Source organism: Delphinus delphis, chromosome 4 (genome assembly GCF_949987515.2).
Source record: "Delphinus delphis chromosome 4, mDelDel1.2, whole genome shotgun sequence".
Lineage (NCBI taxonomy): Eukaryota > Metazoa > Chordata > Mammalia > Artiodactyla > Delphinidae > Delphinus > Delphinus delphis.
In genome coordinates, this window is record NC_082686.1 from 390,241 (window position 1) to 413,768 (window position 23,528).

A 23,528-nucleotide genomic window follows, 5' to 3' on the forward strand; every position below is an offset into this window, starting at 1 on the left:
CCCCTACCTTGAGTAATTCTTGAATAATTAATAATTGTTTTTTTTCGGCCACACTGCACAGCTTGTGGGATCTTAGTTCCCCAACCAGGGATGGAACCTGGGCCCTCAGCAGAGAGAGCGCGGACTCCTAACCACTGGACCATCAGGGAAGTCCCCAAATCCGTTTATTTATAAACAAAACAAAGTTAAACTTTCTTAGGCGTCATCTTCAAACACACAGCTGGCAGTCAGTTGGCATTAAAGTAACTCTTTGATAATCAATTCTTAAATTATTGCTTCAATTTGTTTACTTTACTATTCATCATCTTTTTAAAATTAATTAATTAATTTATTTTTGGCTGCGTTGGGTCTTTGTTGCTGCGCGCGGGCTTTCTCTAGTTGCGGCGAGTGGGGGCTACTCTCCGTTGCGGTGCGCAGGCTTCTCACTGCGGTGACTCCTCTTGTTGTGGAGCAAGGGCTCTAGGTGCGCGGGCTTCAGTAGTTGGGGCGCGCGGGCTTCAGTAGTTGTGGCTCACGGGCTCTAGAGCACAGGCTCAATAGTTGTAGCGCATGGGCTTAGTTGCTCCGCGGCATGTGGGATCTTCCTGGACCAGGGCTTGAACCCGTGTCCCCTGCGTTGGCAGGTGGATTCTTGGCACTGCGCCACCAGGGAAGTCCCTCATCATCTTTTTAAAGAAAATCTTTGTTACCAATCCAGCCTGAGTGGTGGCTTTGACATTGGTAAACCATGAACATATTGGCACATGTGACCATATCAAGACCTTCTTTTTCAGTATAGTTGAAATCTGTTTTATTGTCAGATCTATTTTCATGGAAATTTTGTCTAATTAAAGGTCAAATTCTAACCCCTTTCGTCTCCTTTAATTAACAGAGAAGTGCAGCAGTTCCATCCTGCCGTTAGAAACTCCTCTGAGGTGAAATTCGCTGTTCAGGCTTTTGCTGCGTTGAACAGTAACAATTTTGTGCGATTTTTCAAACTGGTCCAGTCAGCTTCTTATCTGAATGCTTGTCTTCTGCATTGTTACTTTAATCAGGTGAGTACTGACACTGTACTTGCAGAATTGACAGAAAGCTGGTTGCTACTTGTGACATTTGAGAGCTTCTTTATGACAGGAGCATCTCAGCGGGTCCTGGGCTAAGTCTCGTGCAGCAGCCCCTGAGGGGATACTGCTGTTACCTGTTTATGGGGTTGGCACAGTTGATCACCGATGGAAAGGCTGTGCAGTGGGAAATACTCTTCTTCTGGTTCAGATGAGAGAAATCTCTTCAGAATGATAACTTGCGTTCAGAACTATCATCTTCCATGGAAACAAGCCAAAAAGCAAACTGCATGCACAAACCCCTGACCTAGAACTTATTAGTGTTATCAGTCTTCATTTTTGGAGTGAGCTTGATGTTGCTAAATTCATTTCGGTAAATATCTAAAGTGCCTGCTCTTTGTTGCACTGGGGTTACAAAGACGGGGCAAGACCAGTCTCTTACCTCAGGATTTGCATAGAGTGTGAACTCCTGGTCTCAGATTTCCAGAGTCAGGTCTTTGCCTTCTGAAGCACTCGGGGACGATAATAGAGCAGCCTGCACACCCACCTCACACGGCAGCCCCTGTGCTGTCCCGTAGCTGCGGGCGGGCGGGGTGGTGGGGGGGAATGCCGGGAGAGTGCCGCCTGGAGTCATTGCTGGGAGCCCCTGGCAGCCGCCGGGTGGGGAGGAGGTTGCCTGGGAGATCTCGGGAACCTGCCTGGCTGGTTTTGTGACTCCAGGTCATTTTTCTTTGGTCACAAGTCCTCCGGTAAACAGTGACTAAACCCACCATCACATCCCAGGCAAAGTCTTCTGCAAGTTTGCTCATTGTCAGATCCGACAGTTTCCAAGAGAACTGAAACTCTGGAACAAATGAAAAGATTTCTAACGACATGCTGCTTGGGGAACTCTGTGCAGTTGATAAATACCAGTGATAGTCGACCATTTGTACCCATTTTAATAATTTTAAACTCAACAGAAATCTAAGTGTTTTTCTTTAGAAAGACAAAGCGTTTCACTAACAGTGGCCCACAGTGGCCTATTGTCTCCTGGACCTCATCTCCTCTCCTGTCTTCCCTGGCTCCACCCCCAGCCCCCCAGCCCCCAGCACGCGCCTGCCTCAGGGCCTTTGCGCTGGCTGTTATCCGAGCGCGCAGAGCTCCCCTCCACCAGGGCCGGGCTGGGCTCCCCTTCTAGGCAGAGCGCGCCCTGCCCTCCTCCACAGCTCTTCTTTCTGTTGCACTGTCGCCGTTAAACGCATTGTGCATTTTGTACGTTCGTTTTGTTCAGTGTTGGTGTCTCCTGCCACGTCAGCTACGTGAGGACAGGGGTCTTGTCTGCCCACTGTTGGACGCTCAGCATGGACGTGCATGCCAGCCTTGAAGTAACACTGTAGATCTGGGTTGAGTTGGTTGAAGCCCACTGAAGAGGAGAGGCAGGGCCACCGGGGTCCTGGGATCAAACTGACCTGTCTGTGCCTTCATGGTTCCCTCTGTCCCCGTGTTTAAAATGCTCAGTGTGATGCTGTGAAGCAACTTTCTCTCTGACTTTTACTCAGTTTCATGTCACACGCTTTCCATGGCATTCCATCATCTCTGCAGTAATTTTCAGCAGCTGTACGGCTTTCTGTTGAGTGGCGGATGCACAGTGTACTCTCCCTGCCCTGCTGGTGGGTGGTTGGTTTTCTAGTTTTTCTTATAAGTAAAGCCTTCGTGGCCCAGCCTTTTCCGTATGTGAAACTGTTTGCTTTGCATCATTTCTGGGCATTCTGCTGAGCAGACGGCCCGATGAGCGCTAAGCTTGGGACCCGGGGTGCTTTCCAGAGGGACTGAGCCGTCTGCGGTCACGGAGCGCCTGACCCTCTGCGACTCAGTGACTTGGCTTCTCTCAGATCCGCAAGGACGCGCTCCGAGCGCTCAACGTGGCATACACCGCGAGCACTCAGCGCTCCACCACCTTTCCCCTGGACGGCGTGGTGCGCATGCTGCTCTTCAGAGACGGAGAGGACGCCACAGGCTTCCTCAGCTGCCACGGCCTCACTGTCTCCGACGGGTAAGCACCGAGGCCCGAACCGCCGGGCCGCTCTCCTTCTCTCCCTGTTAACCCTGGGGAGGCTGGGAAGTGCCAGCTGCGCGCCAGGCCCTGGCGAAGGCACGTTCCGCTGCCTGGGCTGCAGGGGAGCAGGCGAGGCTCAGGACCGCGGGGGATGTCCCCAGGCCACACGCTGTTCCTCAGCAGGTTAGGGTTCAGACTCTTCCTGACTTTTCCCAAGTTACTCAAGAAGCTGATGGTCGAGGTTGGGGCCTTCCTTGTTCTGTCCCTGAGGATGGCCTCTCTGGCCAGGCCAGGGCCTCTCCTCTGCTGCAGTCAGAGTTTTGAGAACGTGGTAGGACTTGTGGACCCTCTCCCAGAAAATGGCTCCATAATCTGTAGCCTGTCGTGTCCGGATCCGGGGTTTCCCTGAACCCATCCTCCTCTGACTCCTCAGCCCTGGCCCCGTCTGCTGCCTGCAGACCTGCCCTCACGGGATGAGCCGGGAGCGTGTAGGGGAGCGTTGCTGCACCCAGGGCTGCTAACAGTGAGGCCAGGTGGCTCCCGAGTCAGAAGGAAACGCTGGCAGTGGTGGATGCCGTGGGCTGGGCCTTGGGCGCGGCCCTTGATGCCTCCCCTCAGTTCCACATGGCCGTCTGGCGACGCAGTGACTGCAGGGCACTGAGGAGGTGAAGGGTGGCCTCTCGCCTGTGTAACGCCTCTCCATGGGTTCTCTGTGATCTGGGTAGCTGTGTCGAGCTGAACCGGTCCTCGTTCCTGGAACCAGAGGGTTTATCCAAGGCCAGGAAGTCGGTGTTTATTACCAGGAAGCTGACGGTGTCCGTTGGGGAGATCGTGAATGGAGGGCCATTACCCCCTGTTCCCCGTCACACCCCCGTGTGCAGCTTCAACTCCCAGAACAAGTACGTCGGGGACAGCCTGGCTGCGGAGTTGCCCACGGGCACTCAGAGACCCGGCTTGGACGTGGCGGGTGAGTGAGGCTGCGCTCTCAGGAGGGCACCAGCTGCGCTCCCCTCTAGGAGGCCTCATCCTGGGGCCCGGCGACATCAGCTCGGTGCTGCCTGAACGGCTCCCTGGCGCCACAGTGCTTTGTTCCCACGGGTGAAGCGCACACGGCCCCCCGGCTCGTGGCCCAGGAGGGGCCCTGTGGCGGTCAGCTTGGGGAGGGTGGCCAGTCCTTAGGGTCACTGTGGGTGGCCAGGGCTTGTCCTCGGTGCCCACGTTTGCCTGTTCCTTCCAGGTGTAGGGAGAGGAGAGGAGTGCAGTACGGAGGGGGACGAGACCCTCCCGGCTCTCCTCCTGCAGCCCCTGCCCACCCCTGTGCCAGCTTCTCCTCCACAACTCCCGGCACTGCCCTTGAGCATGGCACCCAGCCTCTTCCAGCCCCCCGTGCAGCCCCCCGTGCAGCTGGAGCTCCTTCCCCCAAAGTCTGCGCCTGTGTACTCGGACGAGGTAAGGAACCTTCCTGTCAGGGCTCTGAGGGCCCGTCGTGGGCAAACATCCAGCTGCCTCTGCTGTCCAGTCTGACCACTGTCTGTGTCCCTGGGGTGTCCCTGGGGTCAGCGTGCCTCTGACAGGGGGCCCCGGGGCTGAGCAGGGCCTACCCACCACACAGGTCGTGTGACTTGATCTCGCCACCCTGTTGCTTGGGCAGGCACTGGGCACCACCCCACTGGGGGATCAAGGAGGCCTGAGGTGGGGAATGAGGCAGGGCCACAGAAGCCGGACACGTGTGACGTTGGGGTGCGGCACTGTGGCCGTCTGAATGGCCATCGTTGAGCAGGCAGCAGGCTTGTCCTGGCACGTCCAGAAGGCTCCTCTCTGGTTATTAGCAGGAACCCTTTCCAGGAGCGCACAGCCGAGCCCCGTGTAAGGGTCATTAGACGCCTCCAAACAGCTTCCGGTGATGAGGTCTTGGAGGGATTTCTGAGCTGGGCGGACGGTCCATGATGTCTCTGTGGTTCCGGGAAGACCTTCGGTACCTTAGGCTGTGGAGGCGATGGCTTGGTGGTGCGCTGGGGCTGGATCAGGGCGGCGTCCCCAGCCAGTGATCGTGGCCCCGTCTGCCCTCTCCTTAGGACCTGGCGCAGGTGGTGGATGAGCTCATCCGGGAGGTTCTTCAGAGGGACTGCGAGGAAGTTGGCGCCGCCGGGGCAGCCTTCGCAGCCACAGCCCTGGGGTAAGTGCGGTGCCTCTCGTGCTCTGAGGCCGTATGTGCTCCCGCCAGACGCTTCCTCTCAGAAAGCTGCTCTCAGTCTTCGACAAGAGATCACAGCCACCCCTTTGCACAGGCTTCAGTGTCGGTCCTGCTCGCTGGTGGGTATAGTCCCTCACGCTCCTGACCTGCGTTTGTCGTTTGCAGGTAGTTTCTATGTGTGTATGACTTTTGAGTAGCATTAGGTTTATTAAAATTGTAAATTAGAAACCTGTTTTTCTTTCAACTTTAAATGTGATCAAAAATCTAGTAATAAAAAAAATCTAGTAATAATTAGTTCATTCTCTGTTAAAAAATAAAAACACTCACTTTACTTGATCTTGGATTAAGTCACAGTTTATAAATTTGACAGATTAAATTCCCTTAAACATTTTATACCATTTGCATTTAACACCATGATGAAATTTCCTTAGACATTTCAAACTACACTTACAAATTTTATAAAGCTGATTTTGTGGAACACTTTAAGCAACTAGTCTTTTTTTTTTTTTTCTTTTTGCGGTACGCGGGCCTCTCACCGTTGTGGCCTCTTCCGTTGCGGAGCACAGGCTCCAGACGCACAGGCTCAGCGGCCATGGCTCACGGGCCCAGCCGCTCCGCGGCATGTGGGATCTTCCCGGTCCGGGGCACAAACCTGTGTCCCCTGCATCAGCAGGCGGACTCTCAATCACTGCGCCACCAGGGAAGCCCAGCATCTAGTCTTGATAAATTTAATAATCAAAATCTTTCTAGACACTTAAGCAACTTTTGGAGTTAATAGTTAATTAAAATCTGCCAAGTTTAGTAAGTCAGACTTTCTTAAGGATTTCAAACTTGTAAAAATTCTAGTACATATAAAGTGACACAATTATACGAAATGGTATTATCAATACTTAAAAACCGAAGGCACATTTTGGCCAACCAGATATTTCCTTGTATAAATGTAGTTTACACAAAAGGGTCAGTCTTGTTCATAGGTTTGTTCAGTTTTTTATATACTAGAATTAGATACATACTTTCTGTTTGATGGAGCTAAAAGTAAGATTTCCATGGGTTTGTTTTTTTTATTGTGGTAAAATATAACAAAATTTACCATTTTAACCATTTTTAAGCTCACAATTCAATGGCATTAAGTATATTTACAATGTCGTGTGTTCATCACCATTGTCTACTTCCAGATCTATTTCTGAACAATACTCCATTAAATATATGCACACACATACACACGTATATATGCCACATTTTATTTATTCACCCGTGCTTAATAAGGTGTTTCCACCTTTTGGCTATTGTGAATGATGCTGCTGTGAACACTGGGGACAAATAACTGTTTGAGTCCCTTTCAGTTCTTACGGGTATATGTTTAGGTGTGGAATTACTAGATCATATGATATATTTTTACGTTTTTGAGAAATCAGCAAGCTGTTCTCCACAACAGCAGCACCATTTTTGCATCCCCACCAGCAGTGCACAAGGGGTCCAGTTGCTCTACATTCTCGCCAACACTTGCTGTCCTTCTTTTTTTTTTTTTTAAATAATAACCATTATAATGTGTGAAGTGGTAACTCACTGTGGTTTTGATTTGCATTTCTCTAATGACTAATGATGTTGAGCATCTTTTCATGTAATTATTGGTCACTTGTGTATCTTCTTTACAGAAATGTCTATGTAAGTCCTTTTCCCATTCTTTTTTTTTTTTTTTACATCTTTATTGGAGTATAATTGCTTTACAATGGTGTGTTAGTTTCTGCTTTATAAGAAAGTGAATCAGTTATACATATACATATGTTCCCATATCTCTTCCCTCTTGCGTCTCCCTCCCTCCCACCCTCCCTGTCCCACCCCTCCAGGCGGTCACAAAGCACCGAGCTGATCTCCCTGTGCTATGCGGCTGCTTCCCACTAGCTATCTACCTTACATTTGGTAGTGTATATATGTCCACTCCTCTCTCTCGCTTTGTCACAGCTTACCCTTCCCCCTCCCCATATCCTCCACTCCATTCTCTAGTAGGTCTGTGTCTTTATTCCTGTCTTACCCCTAGGTTCTTCATGACATTTTTTTTTCTTAAATACCATATATATGTGTTAGCATACGGTATTTGTCTTTCTCTTTCTGACTTACTTCACTGTATATGACAGACTCTAGGTCTATCCACCTCATTATAAATAGCTCAATTTCATTTCTTTTTATGGCTGAGTAATATTCCATTGTATATCTGTGCCACATCTTCTTTATCCATTCATCCGATGATGGGCACTTAGGTTGTTTCCATCTCCGGGCTATTGTAAATAGAGCTGCAGTGAACACTTTGGTACATGACTCTTTTTGAATTATGGTTTTCTCAGGGTATGTGCCCAGTAGTGGGATTGCTGGGTCGTATGGTAGTTCTATTTTTACTTTTTTAAGGAACCTCCATACTGTTCTCCACAGTGGCTGTATCAATTCACATTCCCACCAGCAGTGCAAGAGCGTTCCCTTTTCTCCACACCCTCTCCAGCACTTATTGTTTCTAGAGTTTTTGATGATGGCCATTCTGACTGGTGTGAGATGATAATCTCATTGTAGTTTTGATTTGCATTTCTCTAATGATTAGTGATGTTGAGCATCCTTTCATGTGTTTGTTGGCACTCTGTATATCTTCTTTGGAGAAATGTCTATTTAGGTCTTCTGCCCATTTTTGGATTGGGTTGTTTGTTTTTTTGTTATTGAGCTGCGTGAGCTGCTTATAAATTTTGGAGATCAATCCTTTGTCAGTTGCTTCATTTGCCCTTTGCCCATTCTTGAATTTTTTTGTTGTTGAGTTGTAGGAGTTCTTTCATATTCTGGATACTAATCCTTTTTCAATATTTGATTTGCAAGTATTTTTTTCCCAATCTGTGGATTGTCTTTTCACTGTTTTGATAGTGTCCTTTGATGCACAAAAATTTAAAATTTTTATATAGTCCAATTTATCTATTTTTGTTGCTTGTGCTTTTGGTATCATATTCAAGAAATCACTGTCAAATCCAATAATGTGAAGATTTTCCCCTGTGTTTTCTTCTAAGCATTTTATAATTTCAGCTCTTAAATTTAGGTTTTTGATCCATTTTGATTTTTTTTTTATATATTGTGTAAGATAAGGATCCAACATTGTTCTTGGGTATCCAGTTTTCGCAGCACCAGTGTTGAAAAGGCTGTCCTTTTCCCTTCATGTGGTCTTGCCGCCCTGTTCAAAATCAGTTGACCATATATGTGAGGGTTTCTTTCTGGGCGCTATATTCCATTGGTATATATGTCTGTGTTTTTTGGTTTGTTTGTTTTTGGGGGTACGTGGGCCTCTCACTGTTGTGGCCTCTCCCGTTGCGGAGCACAGGCTCCGGACGTGCAGGCTCAGCGGCCATGGCTCACGGGCCCAGCCGCTCCGCGGCATGGGGGATCTTCCCAGACCAGGGCACAAACCCGTGTCCCCTGCATCGGCAGGTGGACTCTCAACCACTGCGCCACCAGGGAAGCCCTATATGTCTGTTTTTATGGTAGTACCATATTGTTTTGATTTGATTACTATAACTTGGTAGTAAGTTGTAAGTTTTGAAATCTCAAAGTGCGAGTCCTTCAGCTTTGTTTCAACTTTCTCTTTGAAGACTGTTTCCCTATTTGGAGACCCTTTAAATTTCATAAGAATTTTTGGATGGGATTTTCTACTTCTGCAAAAGTTATGTTGGGATTTTGATGGTGATTCCAATGAATCTGTAGATTGCTTTGGGTAGTACTGGCATCTTAACAATATGAAGTCTTCCAGTCCATGAACTTGGATGTCTTTCCATTTGTTTATGTCTTCCTTAATTTCTTTCAGCAACATTTTATAATTTTTATTGTACAAGTCTTTTGTTTCTTTGGTTAAATTTGTTCCTAATTATATTATTCTTTTTGTCGCTATTGTAGATGGAATTGTTTCCTCAATTCCACTTTCAGAACGTTCATTGCTCGTGTATAGAAATGCCATTGATTTTGGGGTGTTGATCCTTATATTCCAACCTTGTTGAACTTTTTTTTTATTGTAATAGCTTTTGAGTGGATCCCTTAGGATTTTCTACATACAGGATCCTGTCATCTGTGAATACACGTAGTTTTCTTCTTCCTTTCCAGTTTGGATGTTTTTATTTTTCTTGTCTAATTGCTCTGGCTATAACTTTCAATACGGTGTTGAATAGAAATGGCAGATAGGGCACTCTTGTCTTGTTACTGATCTTAGAGGAAAAGCTTTCTATCTTTCACGACTGAATATGATGTTAGCTGTGGGTGTTTCATATATGGTCTTTATCATTTTGAGAAAGTTCCCTTCTCTTCCTAATTTATTGAGTGTTTTTATCATGAAATGGTATTGAATTTGTCAGATGCTCTCTCTGTATTAATTGAGATGATTTTGTGGGGTTTTTTTCCCCTTCAGTTTATTAATGTGGTTGTATTACATTGATTTTCATTTGTTGCATTCCAGGAATAAATCTCTCTTGGTAGTGTGAGATTATACACTTGGTCGTGTATAATCCTTTCAGTATATTGCTTAATTTTGGTTTGCTAGTATTTTGTTAAGGATTTTTACCTCAATGTCCACAAGGGATATTGGTCACTAGTTTTCTTTTGGTGTTTTTGTCTGGCTTTGGTATCAGGTCGGGGGAATGCTGGCCTCGTAGAGGTGTTAGGAAGTGTTCCTTGTGCCTCGGTTTTTTCGAAGAGTTTGAGAAGAGTTGGTGTTAGTTCTTCTTAAAGTGTTTGGTAGAATTTGCCAGTGAAGCCCTCTCATCCTGGATTTTTCTTTGCTGGAAGATGTTTTAAAATACTGAGTCAATCTCTTAACTAGTTATAGGTTTATTTAGATTTTCTTTTTTTCCTGAGTCAGTTTTGATGGAGTGTGTGTTCCTAACCATGGGCTTCGTTTTTATGCTGGAAGGCAAATAGGTATTTTTTCCCTTGCTAGTATTAGAAGTCTAGTAATACGGTTTGTGTGGCTTTTATTATTTATTTAGAGCAATGTCCACTTTGCTCTGTCTAGTGTTTCCAATGCTGCTATGGAGGAGCTGTTAACAGCTGCAACCATGGGCATTTTGAGGCACATTGCAAGTGAAGAAGTGACTAAGGAAAGGGAGCGGAAAGAGGAAGAGAGGCGGCGGGCTGAAGAAGAGAGGTGAGGGTGTCTCATCCTTGCAGTGCCCGTGGGGGTGGAGTGTGTGGACAAGGGGAGAACCTGCCCTGGCCTACGATGCTCTCGCTTTTGCCCACTGCATTCGTATCAGATCCACGGCTCGCCCTGCGCCTTCGTATGCTATGGCCCAGGGAGCGGGCAGGTCCCACCTTGTAAGCAGCAGCCCCTCCCCAGCCGGAGGGGGTGTGGGTGATGGTCAGGGAACTGGAGTGGGCATGGCTGTGTGGCCTGTCTGGTGGAACCGGAGGGGTCAGGCAGCACAACTCAGATCCCCACTCTCAAGGTCACAGAGTGTGACGCCTGTTACTTCTCGTGCTCCTTTTCCCTCAGGTTGAAACAAGAGAGAGAACTGGTGTTAACGCAGCTGAGCCAGGACCTAGCTGCAGAGCTGACAGAGCTCGTGGTGACAGAACGTGTGAGGGAAACCTGCTCCCAGGAGTTGAAGTAAGTGAAGCGCTGGCGCCTGCAGCGTGAGGCGGGTGGGCGGCTGGGAGGAGGGTTAGAGGCCCCGTGGCCAGGCTGGTCCAGCTCATGCTAGCTGGCTTTCATTTTGACAAGGAGCATATCTTCTGGTTAGCCAGGTACTGACAGGCTGTCCCTGTTCTTGTGTGCGTTGCTTCCAGGGAGGCCCTTACTTTCACTCTCATCCTCCTTGTTGACCCTGCCCTGGGCGTGGGGATGTGTCTTTAAGCAAAAGAATTCGCTGGTGGTCTTCTCCACACCAGGTTACTCACCGTTAGTTTTTCTCAAGTAGAAGATCCTTTCCTTTGTTTCATATGTTAAAAGATTCCTTTGAGCTATTTCACTTAAGAACTTTATTAATTTCAGTGCCAAGCTTCAGGGAAGAAAGAGGTTCAGTTGTGCTGGGAAATCTGTCCTTGCGTTTAAGTTCCCCTGAGATAGGTCTGCAGCCTCTGGTGCAGATGGGGAATATAGCCAGGAGGCAGAGTATATTGTTTAATTAATATTTCTTTCCATTTCTATTAATTGGGAGTCTATTTCACTGTTTACTCTAAGCAAGAGACCTCACAAATGATGGGTATTTGTCTGTTCTTAATCCCAGGAAGGGGTATTAAGAGATATGTAGGGCTTCCCTGGTGGCGCAGTGGTTGAGAGTCCGCCTGCCGATGCAGGGGACACGGGTTCGTGCCCCGGTCTGGGAGGATCCCACATGCCGTGGAGCTGCTGGGCCCGTGAGCCATGGCCGCTGGGCCTGCGTGTCCGGAGCCTGTGCTCCGCAACGGGAGAGGCCACAACAGTGAGAGGCCCGCGTACCGCAAAAAAAAAAAAAAAAAAAAAAGAGATATGTAAAACCTAGGACTCATTGACGTGCAGGGAAACTGCTGTTCTTTGCAGTTCCAGAAGACTTGGACTACAGCTTGGCCCAGGGCTGTCTCCATCACCACAGAGGACAGCTATCGGAAATGGGTCTTGCCTGTCTGGGCTTCTTTGACTTAATGGCTAAATATATTTGATAAAGGCCTCTGTGATCCCTTGGTTGATAGGATTTTGTTATAAAAAATCTCTTTCAGATTCTGGTTTATCTGAGGGCCACTGTCACATGACCTTAGGCTGTCAGCCTCTGTAGCCAGCTATCATATACTTGAGACATTTCTAATTGCAAACATCAGATGTTGTTGATGAGAAGATATTTCAGTTGTCTCAATGGTCATTTAAAAATTAAATTTCTAACTATAAGATACAGGGTTATCTCCTGACTATTTATAAGGGCCCTGTTGGATCTATAATCTTGTACCCTGTACCACTTTAGTTCTTTTTTCTCTGAATTTCCAGATGTCTGTGCATTATATAAAGTGAAATCTTCAAGCTTTCCTTGCAGCAAAGATATTACATTTCAGTATCAAGGACGTGGACTCATGCTTTTAAGGCAGGCCCTCAGGGTGGGGCCTTGGGTGCAGTGTCTCATGCTGATTGCCCTTTTCCCTAGGAGTGCAGTGGAGACAGAGCAGAGGCTCCGCATGGCCCGTTGCTGTGAGGACGTCTGTGCACACCTGGTGGACTTGTTTCTTGGGGAGGAAATTTTCCAGACTGCAAAAGAGACCCTCCAGGAACTTCAGTGCTTCTGCAAGTATCTCCAGCGGTGAGTCCCGTGTCCTTACAGATAAAATCAATGCATACAGGGAGAGTCTTTGACAAAGATTATACTTTCAGAAACAGCTGATGATATGCACATGTAACATGTTCCTTCCTAAAGGGTATAAACTAAGTAAAGAATTAGATTGGGGTGGGGGGACCGCTCTATATTTCAACAGATATTTATAGGTAGCCTTCTGCTGTTTACCCAATGTGCTAGACACAGGGAGAGGGCCATGAACAAGCCAAATGATAGCTGTATGCGCCCACATGGATGAATTTCTGAAACATAATTTATAGTGAAAGAAAGCAATTCTTAGGGAAATGTGTGCAACATACAAACTGTATTCAAACTAAATGGATTGTTTTGGATTTATATATAGTAGTACAACCCTAAAGAAGGAAAATAACAAACATAAACCCAGCATAGTGGTTACCTTTGGGAATGAGAGGGTGTGTGACTGAGCAGGGCCCGTGGGGATCAGCTGCTGGTCTTGGCCACCCATTCTCCACTGCATGGAAGGATGTGGGTGTTTGATTTATCATTAGTCTTTAAAATGGGTGTACATGTGTTACATATGTTATATAATGATTCATTTCATAATAACATTTAAAGAAAGTAATAGTGTACTTGACAGTTGCAGCCGTATAAAAGGATTCAGTGAGAAATGAGTCTCCATCCCACGAGGACCTCTGACCTTTGTGTGGTGGTTGGCAGAGGTGGGCGCACGTTCCCTACTCTGTGCCAAACTTTTCTTGACTCTCTGTGACATAGGGCGGAGACCTGACTGCAGCAGCGCGGTGGCCTCTCCCCGTTGCTGTCAGTGCACTGAGGTGGCGTTGCCAGAGCACATGGTAGATGACCTGCCTGGTCCCACTGGTAGACTTTCACATGGCTTTCTCTCTCTAGCTGTGACAAAGACTGCTGCAGTGGCATCCTTGTGCAGACGTTTCACACAGGTGCACACATGTCTGGAGAGAAAATCCTGTCGGTGGTGTCTGCTGGGTCAAAGGGTGTATGGATCTGTGTTTGTGTCCAGATTGGCAAGTTGGCCTCCAGAGATTGTTCGCTCTTTTTTTTTTAATTAATTAATTTATTTGGTTGCACCAGGTCTTAGTTGTGGCATGCGGGCTCCTTAGTTGCGGCTCGCAGCCTCCTTAGTTGCCGCTCACTGGCTCCTTAGTTGCGGCGTGGGCAAACTCTTAGTCGCGGCATGCATGTGGAATCTAGTTCCCTGGCCAGGGATCGAACCCAGCCCCCTGCATTGGGAGCACAGAGTCTTACCACTGCACCACCAGGGAAGTCCCTCAGCATTCACTCTTAAGTTCAGTAGTTTCATTGCCCACCACTCATTCGTTATCATGCGTCCCCCATACCTTGAGTTTCAGTTCTGATCCATTTCTCAGTTTGAGAACTGTTGCTGAAAAAGACCTAAACATACTGGCAGAAAATGTTTCCCATGTTAATGCTGGAGATGTTTTTGCCTTGTCCCCATGGCAAAAACACCCAGTGATGATACTTTGGTCTCTCCTCTAGGTGGAGGGAAGGTGTCGCAGCCCGGAAGAAACTGAGGCGCCAGATGCGGGCCTTCCCTGCGGCGCCCTGCTGTATGGACATGAATGACCGGCTGAGGGCACTGGCGCCCAGCGCAGAGTGCCCCATTGCAGAGGAGAACCTGGCCAAGGGCCTCCTGGATCTGGGCCACGCGGGGAGAGTGGGCATCTCCTGCACCAGGTCAGCAGCCCAGGGCCTCCTAAGCGCCTCCTGCCCCAACTGGCTTCATCGAGGGTGTGGATTAACGCGTCTGTTTGCAGGGAAGGTGGGTGGAGTCAGAGGAGGTGAAGGCGGACGCAGGATTGCGTTTTCGGAGTGAGAGTTGCTCTACCTGCCGTGATTTCACCTGCCTTTTCCCCTTAAAACACTCCTGGTCCTGCCAATCGAATTTTCCCTGGAATTACCTGTTTCCTCCTTGCCTTCGTAGCTTAAGGACACATCGTGTCCATTCTCAGTGGTGGAGCCAGAGGTCCGTGTTGGCCTCACCCCCACCCCCACCCCGACCCCTCTGCTACCCTGGGTCTGCGGCGGCAGCATTTTAGCGACTCCCCCTCCTGCCGTCAGGTCTCTTCTCTTACACGCCCCCTCCCTGTGTCCCCTCGCATGGCCCTCCCTGCCGCTCCTCCTGGCCACCCCGCATGTACCCGGCTCCCTGCCCAGGTCCTGGCTTCAGCTGCCCAATCCTGGCCATGCAGGGCTCGGCCTCTCTCTTCAGACCAGGCCGCTGTCGCCTCTGGAGAGGAGCCTCCCAGTGGGGGCCTAGGAAGACGACACAGAGGCGCAGTGGCAGCCCACCCTGCTGGGGTCTCGAGGCACATCTTGTCCTCGCCTGGGCTATCACCAGCTCCACGCCTCTAACAAACTTTGTGTAGCTGCCCACGTCCCCACGTCCTGTGCCTGCGTCTGCAAGCAGGGTGGTGATGGTGCTGGCCTGTGTCTGATGTGCTGTGCGTGTTGGGGCCTTCAGCCTTGGCCCGCTGCCTCCTGGAGTCCTGGCTGTGTCACCTGTGTCAGGACGGCCCTCTCTCTGTCCCCTCCCCCTCCCTCCAGCACAGCCGCCGGCCCCTCTTCTTCCCCTCTGCCTCCTCCCCTGGTAATCTTTCTCCATCCTACACACTGACAGCTCGCTTCGTGCATCTCCAGCCGAGGCCTCTCCCCCACGCCCCCAGTTCAACATCGGAACGTAGTCTTCGCCTGGCCTGCTGCACTCGGTGCCTCCTCTGGCTCACAGCATGCCAGCCTGTCCTCCCTGGGCTGGGTCACACCTGGACTCAGATCCACCATCCTGCGGCTCTACCCTCACCACCTCCACCACCAACCCCTCTCACGTAGCCACCTGTCCCGTCCGCTGGCTTCCGCCCTTGACCCCTGCACCCTGGTGTCCTCACCACCACATCAGGGTCAGGTCGCCTCACGTCCCTGTCGACGTCCCTGGGCTGCTCTCTGAGTTCCTTCGTAGTGGCCCCCACCCTGCGCTCTGGCTGCCCCCGCTGCTCTCCCTGTGCTCATTCTGTGTACCTGCCAGGCCCACTCCTGACTTGGTCTGGCCTGTCCCCCAGAACTCACATGCTGGCGCCGCTATTTCCTTCAGTCTTTGCTCCCATATCACCTCTGACCACCCTGTGTAAGTCCACAGCCTGCCCACCGCGCCTGTCACGCCACCCACTAACAGAGGCCCTTCTCTCCCTACAAGGCGTGTGTTCTAGCGGGGCAGGATTTTTGTCTGTTTACTGCTAATCTGCCATGACTGGAACACAGTAGATAATTGCTTGATATTTATGGAATGAACAAGTCCTCTGACTAAACTGTGTCTCTATCGGCAAAGGTTTCTTGGTCTCCTAAGTATTCCCTACTGGGAGACACTCACTAACCAATTACTTCGCACTCAGAACATCACTAAGTGCTTATCAGGTTCCTCGGTGGGTGCTGAGTGGGCCTCACGTAGGCTCTGTGTGGTTCTTCCTTCGCAGGTTAAGGTGTCTCAGAAACAAGGTGGCACACCAGATGAAGGTTCAGCACTTCTACCAGCAGCTGCTGAGGTTGGTCACCCCCCGCCCGCCGTGTATGCTGCTGCTGCTGGGGGCTCGCGTGGTGGCTCACCTGTGGTGCTCTGTCCCTTCCAGTGACGCGGCATGGGCACCCCTGGACCTGCCATCTCTCGTGGCTGAGCACCTCCCGGGGCGGCAGGAGCGCGTGTTTTGGAAGCTGGTGCTGGTGTTGCCTGATGGAGAAGAGCAGTCCCCAGGGAGTCCTGGCAGGTCAGGCAGGTCTCCCCCTGTGGGGCTAGATGCTCAGCAAGCGGCCGGGAGGCGGGGTGACTTCTCCAGAGCATCTGGCAGCTGAGTGTTGCACACGGGGGTGGCCGGGTGTCAGCCCAGTGTGCTCCTCTCCTCCTGGGGCCCCTGACGCCTGCTTTCATTTTGATGCTCAGCTTTGCAGGCTGTTTTGTTTGTTATTTGAAGTTGACGCTTTATATTATTCACATTTTTATTTTGTATCGTTGGCAACAGTCTTTGTCCAAAAACATTTCAGACTTGATTGTGACTTAAAGCTGTGCTGAGGTATGTTGATGAGAGCCTGCTTCATTTTAGACTCTTGGGGAAGACAGTTTAGTTTGTTTGCTATAGTTCCATTTTTTCCTTAGGTAAAAAACTTCTGGCATTTTTAAAAAGAAATCGAAAAAGTTGACATGGCATTGTTTCTTGTAACCAAGTTGCTTCCAGAAACCATACTTGAGCGGTACGCGGGCCTCTCACTGTTGTGGCCCCTCCCGTTGCGGAGCACAGGCTCCGGATGCGCAGGCTCAGCGGCCATGGCTCACGGGCCCAGCCGCTCCGCGGCATGTGGGATCTTCCCGGACCGGGGCACAAACCCGCGTCCCCTGCATCGACAGGTGGACTCTCAACCACTGCGCCACCAGGGAAGCCCCAGATAACATACTTTTAAAGCAACTATGGAACATGTTACTTTTCTTTTTTAGATGTAATTCACATATCATAAATTTCTGCCATTTAAAGTGTACATTTCACTGGTTCTAGTATATTCACAGAGTTGTATAACCATCACAACTATCTAATTGCAGAACACTTTTTCACCTAAAAAGAAATCCATGCCCATGATCAGTCCATCCCTTCTTACCTGCAGCCCCTGGCAACTACTAATCTGTTTTCTGTCTCTATTCATTTGCCTATTCTGGACATTTCATACAAATAGAAGCCGAAAACACGTAGTCTTCTATGACTAGCATAATGTTTTCTAGGTTCATTCATGTTGTAGCATATATTAGTCCTTAATTTTGTGGCCGAATGATATTTGATTGCATGAATATATCACATTTTATTTCTCTGTTCATCAGTTGATGGGCATTTGTGGTGTTTCCACTTTTTGATTATTATGATAACGCTTCTGTGAACATTGACGTGTAAGTGTTTGTGTGGACATATGTTTGCAGTTCTTTTGGTTATATACCTAGGAGTGGAATTGCTGGGTTGTATGGTAAACTCTAAGGACCTTTTCTGTTGCTCAGAATCTTTTCTTAGTGCTTCAAAATCATAAATCATGGGGCTTCCCTGGTGGCGCAGTGGTTGAGAATCTGCCTGCCAATGCAGGGGACATGGGTTCGAGCCCTGGTCTGGGAAGATCCCACATGCCGCAGAGCATCTGGGCCCATGAGCCATAATTACTGAGCCTGCGCGTCTGGAGCCTGTGCTCTGCAACAACAGAGGCCGCGATAGTGAGAGGCCCGCGCACCGCGATGAAGAGTGGCCCCCGCTTGCCACAACTAGCGAAAGGCCACACACAGAAACGAAGACCCAACACAGCCATAAATAAATAAATAAATAAATAATCATAGATCACATTAGAATGAGTGTCCTCTCAAATATATAACCCAGTAGAGTTCCTAACTCCATTTAAAAAATCACAGCCTGTTTATTAGTTCAGATCACCTTTATAGTAAGATTTGGTGTTTGTGTATTTACATCTGTGTAATATTTCTCTTTGTAGTTCAAATTTAGGATTAGACTCTCCTTCAAGTGTTATTTTCTTTTATTCACAGAGTTCTAGCAAACTGGTTAAAAGTCAAGTTCACAGGAGATGATGGCTCAGTGGATGACACGTACTGTGATGTTGGTGGGATTCAGACGCTCACTCTCTTTAACACTCTCAGCAGCAAAGGGAATCAGACAGTTTCTGTCAGTGTGTGCGTCAAGGTGAGTGACCATCACTTAGTGCATGTACTTCTGTGATTTTCTCATTTGCGCTCACTCCCAGACATGATTGGAGTCACATAACTTCCCTGAAGGGCCCTGAAACAATGTGGGAGGCTCAGAAGCAAGTGTCGTATCGGTTCCTCCTTGCGTCTTGACGACATCCCATGCACACCCCTTGGTGTGAGAGACCAGGCTAGATTCTCGGGAGTGCAGTGAGTCTTAACTGTCTTGGGTCACAGACCTCTCTTTGAGAACTTGGTGAAAACCCAGAACAATCCTGAGAAGTCCATATGTTCACCTATAATTCAGAAGCCCTGAATTCCACGGACCTCTGGTAACTAACCCAAGAGGGATGAGACAGAGCATTACAAAAAAATGCAGTGGCTGTTGCATCTCATATGGTCTGTCAGCTGCTGAAATCTTTGTTAAATAGCTTCCTGATATATCAGGTCTTACCAAAGACTAATGTGTTTTAATCCTATGCAGTTTTCACTTAGATTCAGTAGTGGGCATTTCAGGTTACTTGTTTTTGTTTTACATTAAAGTTGTCCTCAGTTTTTGATTATAAGTTCTAATTTTCTTTCCTTTCCCTTCCTGCCTTCCTTCCTCTCTCTTTCTCTCCCTCTCTCTCTTTCTTTCTCTCTCTCTCTCTCTTTCTTCCTCTCTCTCTCTCGGCTGCATTGGGTCTTCGTTGCTGCACGTGGGCTTTCTCTGGTTGCGGCGAGTGGGGTCTACTCTTCGTTGCAGTGCACAGGATTCTCATTGCAGTGGCTTCTCTTGTTACGGAGCACAGGCTCGAGGTGCGCGGACTTCAGTAGTTGTGGCACGCGGGCTCAGTAGTTGTGGCTCGTGGGCTCTAGAGCACAGGCTCAGTAGTTGTGGCACACGGGCTTAGTTGCTCCACAGCATGTGGGATCTTCCCAGACCAGGGCTTGAACCCATGTCCCCTGCATTGGCAGGCAGATTCTTAACCACTGCGCCACCAGGGAAGTCCCTAATTTTTGTTCTTTATAGGTATTTGTGCAATACTGAGCTTAATTGGTTCCCTGAGAGATACTTGTTTAATGAGAACCTGTTGCCTCATTAGATTCAGACCTGCATAAATGAATTTGAGGTTTTACTGTGTGTGTTCAGAAGTAAAACCAGATGTATATTTTATTTACTTAGAAAATAGCAGTGCAGGGCAGGAAGTGTGGGCTTCAATGTTGAGCAGACCTGGTGTTGGTAGCTGCTGCTGTGGCCACCTGTCCGACTTGGGCCTGGTGCCTCCCATAGTGTGGCGATCATGACCGGCGGCACGCTCAGAGCAGGGCCCAGTGAAAGCGGCCCTGCCCACTGTGTCCTGACCTGAAGTCTCCACGCCTGACCTCTGCTTTTCCTGACAGGCACGTTCATGGCACACCCGGACATCTGCATGTGGCACCGTAGGGCATGTTCCTCCTGTCCTTGGAACTGCTTCAAACTGTAGTTTGACTATAGAATTTTTGTTTGTTTCTTTCCATTTTAATACTATTTATTGTATTTCTTAAACGTGAAAGTAATACATATATAAAACTAAAAACATAAGGAAATACAGAGGAAGTATGAAGATTGTAAGAGCCATCTAAGCTCTCACCATTCAGAGGCAACAGAAACATCCTGGGGCGTGTTCTTCCCTTTTTCCTATGATGACAAAGTCAGACTTCACCTACTGGACAATTAGTTTGTTCTTGCCTTTATTCTTAAAATTTTAAGTCAAAATAATACTTGCATGTAGTTAAAAACTCAGATGGCACCACATGATGTATGATGAGAAACTGCAGCCCCTGCCCCTTCTTCTAGCTCCTTTCCCCAAGGCTTGACTTCTGTCCTGTATCCATATCATGTCCTTACACTGCCATTTCTCTTATTTATCCACTTTAGATGTTCTCTGCTGACTTTGCATTAAAATATGTGTATTAGTTATCTATTGCTACATAGCAGGTTATCTCCAAATGTGGCAGCTTTGGGAATTCCCTGGCGGTCCAGTGGTTAGGATTCTGCGTTTCCACTGCAGGGTGCCTGGGTTCGATCCCTGGTTCGGGAACTAAGACCCCGCGTGCTGTGCGGCACGGCCAAAAAAACCAAAAAACAAAAAATATCCAAATGTGGCAGCTTTAAATAACAAACGTTTGTTACTCACAGTTTCTGTGGGGCAGAAGTCCAGGTGGGGCTTAGATGGGCCCTCTGGCTCAGGATTCCTCACCAGCTGTAAGTCAAGATGTAGGCCAGGGCTCTGGTCTCCTCGGAAAGCTCACGCTCGTGGTTGTTGGCAGGATTCACTTCCCTGCAGGCCACGCCACGTGGGCTTCTATGAGGCAGCTCACAACAGGGCATCAGCTGGCTGCCATCAGCTGAGCAAGCTGGCGTAATCTCTTTGTAGCCTAATCTTAGAGGTGGCACCCCATTACGTTTGTCTGATACCGTTAGAAGCGTGTCACTGGGCCCAGCTCACACTCAGGGCAGGTGACGGTGCACGGACATCAGCACGAGGAGGTGGCATCGTGGGGGCCATCCTGGGGCTGCACACCCCACTGTGGGAGGCGTGAACTCTTAATACCCCAGTTCCTCTCAGCCTCCCCATCTTCCAGGTGGCTACATCATTACTTTATATTATCTCAGCAAGTGGGGCCATGTGGGTGCGTGTGTTGTGTATGCGCGCGCGTGCCGTGTGACAGCTATTTGCCCCGGAACCAGCAAGTGTTCTGTGACGACATTTGTTTATTTTTTGCAAGTAGTAGTTGTCTCATTATCTTACTTAAGTAGTTTTATCTTCATCTTTCGTTAATATCACCCAGATGTGCCGGCACATGGGCTGTGCGTGTCTCAATAGAGTTTCCTAAGTGTTCTGTCACTTCACCTTGTCCCTTCCTCTGAGAAGGTGCCACCCTCCTGCTCCCCTTGAGGCGGATAACGTGTCCCACGCTGTGGCTTCCGCCAGGCCCTCCAGACCGAGAGCTCGGTCCCGCTCTTCCACCCCTAGCCCTGGCCCTCGTGGCCGGGCGCCGCCTGTGGGTCAGTGCTCTTACTCATGATGCGGTTTTGCCAGGGAGGGAGGAGCCAAAACACATAGCCTGGGGCCACACAGCTGCTCCGAGGCGCCACTGTGCACAGGGACCCTTGAGGACCAAGTGAGTTATACATACAGAGCGCAGTCCGACACATCAAGCACTTACGCGGTGCTGCCGTTGGCAGCAGCAGCATGATGTTTTCTTGGTTTAGTCTCTTGTTGGATGGAGCACGTTTTCCACTTTCTTCCAAAGGAAGAATGCGTGGGAGGAGAATTTTTGGCATTCTTGCCTGTCTGAAAATGTATTTACTCTCACATTTGCTTCATAGTTTAGCTAGGTTTGTAGAATTATGGATTGAAAGTTATTTTCCTTCTAGTTTGCTCCACTGTCACCTGCCGTCCAGCTTTGCTGTTGAGATGTCTGAAACTGTTCTGTTCCTTTCCCTGTGGTCCACTTTGTTTCTCTTTGGAAGCCTGCACTCTGTCCCTGGGGCCCTGGTGCTGACTTCCTTCCCTCATCGTTTCATCGTTTGGGCCTGGTGGGTCCTTGTGGGCTGGAGACTGACGTTTTTGCATCTTGATGACATCCACTTTCCTTCTCATTGATTCTCTTCTTTCTTGAACTCCTATTAGACTGATGTTGGCCTCATCAGTTGAGCGTCTGAGCCTCTTAATCCTTTCTATCCCATTTTCTCTTGTTTTTTAATACTGTTTTCTGGGAGATTTCCTTGACTTTGTATTCCAAATGTTCTATTGAGTTTTTAATAATATATATATTATTGATTTCCTTTTTCTTGTTCTTATTTGACTTTTTCATATCATCTTATGACTGTTTCCAGAGGCATCCTCAGAGGAAATGAGGATTTTTGCATAAGTTTTCTATGTGCCATGCGGTATCTGTTTCCTTTGGGTTTCTTTCTTTTTTTTTTTTTTAATTTTTAAAAATTTTTGGCTGCATGGGGTCTTTGTTGCTGCACACAGTCTTTCTCTATTTGCAGCGAGCGGGGGCTACTCTTCATTGTAGTGTGCAGGCTTCTCATTGCGGTGGCTTCTCTTGTTGCGGAGCACAGGCTCTAGGTGCGTGGGCTTCAGTAGTTATGGCACATGGGCTCAGTAGTTGTGGCTTATGGGCTCTAGACCACAGGCTCAGTAGTTGTGGTGCACGGGCTTAGTTGCTCCACGGCATGTGGGATCTTCCTGGACCAGCAATCCAACCCGTGTCCCCTGCACTGGCAGGCAGATTCTTAACCACCAGGGAAGCCACTGGGGAAGTCCCGGCTTACTCGTTTTTTTACAAGCCTGTTTGAGGTAACTGTTAAGATTAAATTGCTCCAACACAAGTCTAGCCAGAGGCTGCATTACCTATGACTAATTTCCGTACTAATTCTCGGCCTCACGGCGTGAGGTGAGCATCTGGCTCTGCTCACTCTGGGACCGAAGCTCACTGTTGATTTGTCCCCTGGTGCACCCATCTTGATGGCCTGGGTGCCGTTCCAGGTGGCCCACGGTGCTCTTAGCGACTGTGCCCTCGACGCTGCGGAGACACAGAAGGAGCTCCTGGGAGCCAGCGGGCTTATGCTGCTGCTTCCCCCCAAAGTGAAGAGCGAGGACGTGGCGGAGGAGGACGTGTACTGGCTATCGGCGTTGCTGCAGATCAAGCAGCTCCTGCAGGCCAAGCCCTTCCAGCCTGCGCTTCCGCTGGTGGTTCTTGTGTCCAGCCCGGGAGGGGACGCCGTGGAGAAGGAAGTGGAAGCTGGTGTGTGAAGGCAGTTCCATTTATGAGCTGGCATGTTAAATAAGTGGGTAGAGCCGGAGGTATGAGAAAGTGCTGGCAGTGTGGTGTCCGGAGTCACGTGACAGCAGCTGCTGCAGTGACTGGGGGCAGGGCTGGGCAGGGTCAGAGCAGTGAGATGCCTTTGCTGGCCTGCAGACCTCTACCAGGAGACAGGTGACCTACGTCTGTTTGTCTTAAAGGTCTGATGCTCCAGGATTTGGTTTCAGCTAAGCTGATTTCAGATTATACCGTTATTGAGATCCCTGATTCCATTAGTGATTTACAAGGCACCACTAAGGTAAGGTTTTATCATTTTTAAAGGTCCGACAAGATATTTTCAGTTTTTTCCCTTTCACTCTATCTTGAATTTAGTGTATGTTACTGCTTGCATCTTTAATTTTATGTTTTGACAGGAAACTTT

At 48.8% G+C, this 23,528-nt stretch overlaps 1 protein-coding gene across 2 annotated transcripts in view; it reads left to right on the forward strand.

Annotated features, from left to right (window-relative positions):
• Positions 1-23,528, forward strand: part of MCM3AP (minichromosome maintenance complex component 3 associated protein) — a 43,848-nt gene that overhangs the window by 12,300 nt on the left and 8,020 nt on the right. For both annotated transcript variants that reach the window (XM_060010188.1, XM_060010189.1), the window contains 14 exons: positions 872-1,034; positions 2,912-3,072; positions 3,801-4,042; positions 4,313-4,524; positions 5,151-5,251; positions 10,296-10,427; positions 10,776-10,889; positions 12,394-12,546; positions 14,077-14,274; positions 16,065-16,133; positions 16,218-16,352; positions 18,152-18,305; positions 22,831-23,089; positions 23,308-23,405. In XM_060010188.1, the coding sequence (XP_059866171.1) occupies positions 872-1,034; positions 2,912-3,072; positions 3,801-4,042; positions 4,313-4,524; positions 5,151-5,251; positions 10,296-10,427; positions 10,776-10,889; positions 12,394-12,546; positions 14,077-14,274; positions 16,065-16,133; positions 16,218-16,352; positions 18,152-18,305; positions 22,831-23,089; positions 23,308-23,405 (2,191 nt within the window). The remainder of the gene's footprint in view (positions 1-871; positions 1,035-2,911; positions 3,073-3,800; positions 4,043-4,312; positions 4,525-5,150; positions 5,252-10,295; positions 10,428-10,775; positions 10,890-12,393; positions 12,547-14,076; positions 14,275-16,064; positions 16,134-16,217; positions 16,353-18,151; positions 18,306-22,830; positions 23,090-23,307; positions 23,406-23,528) is intronic.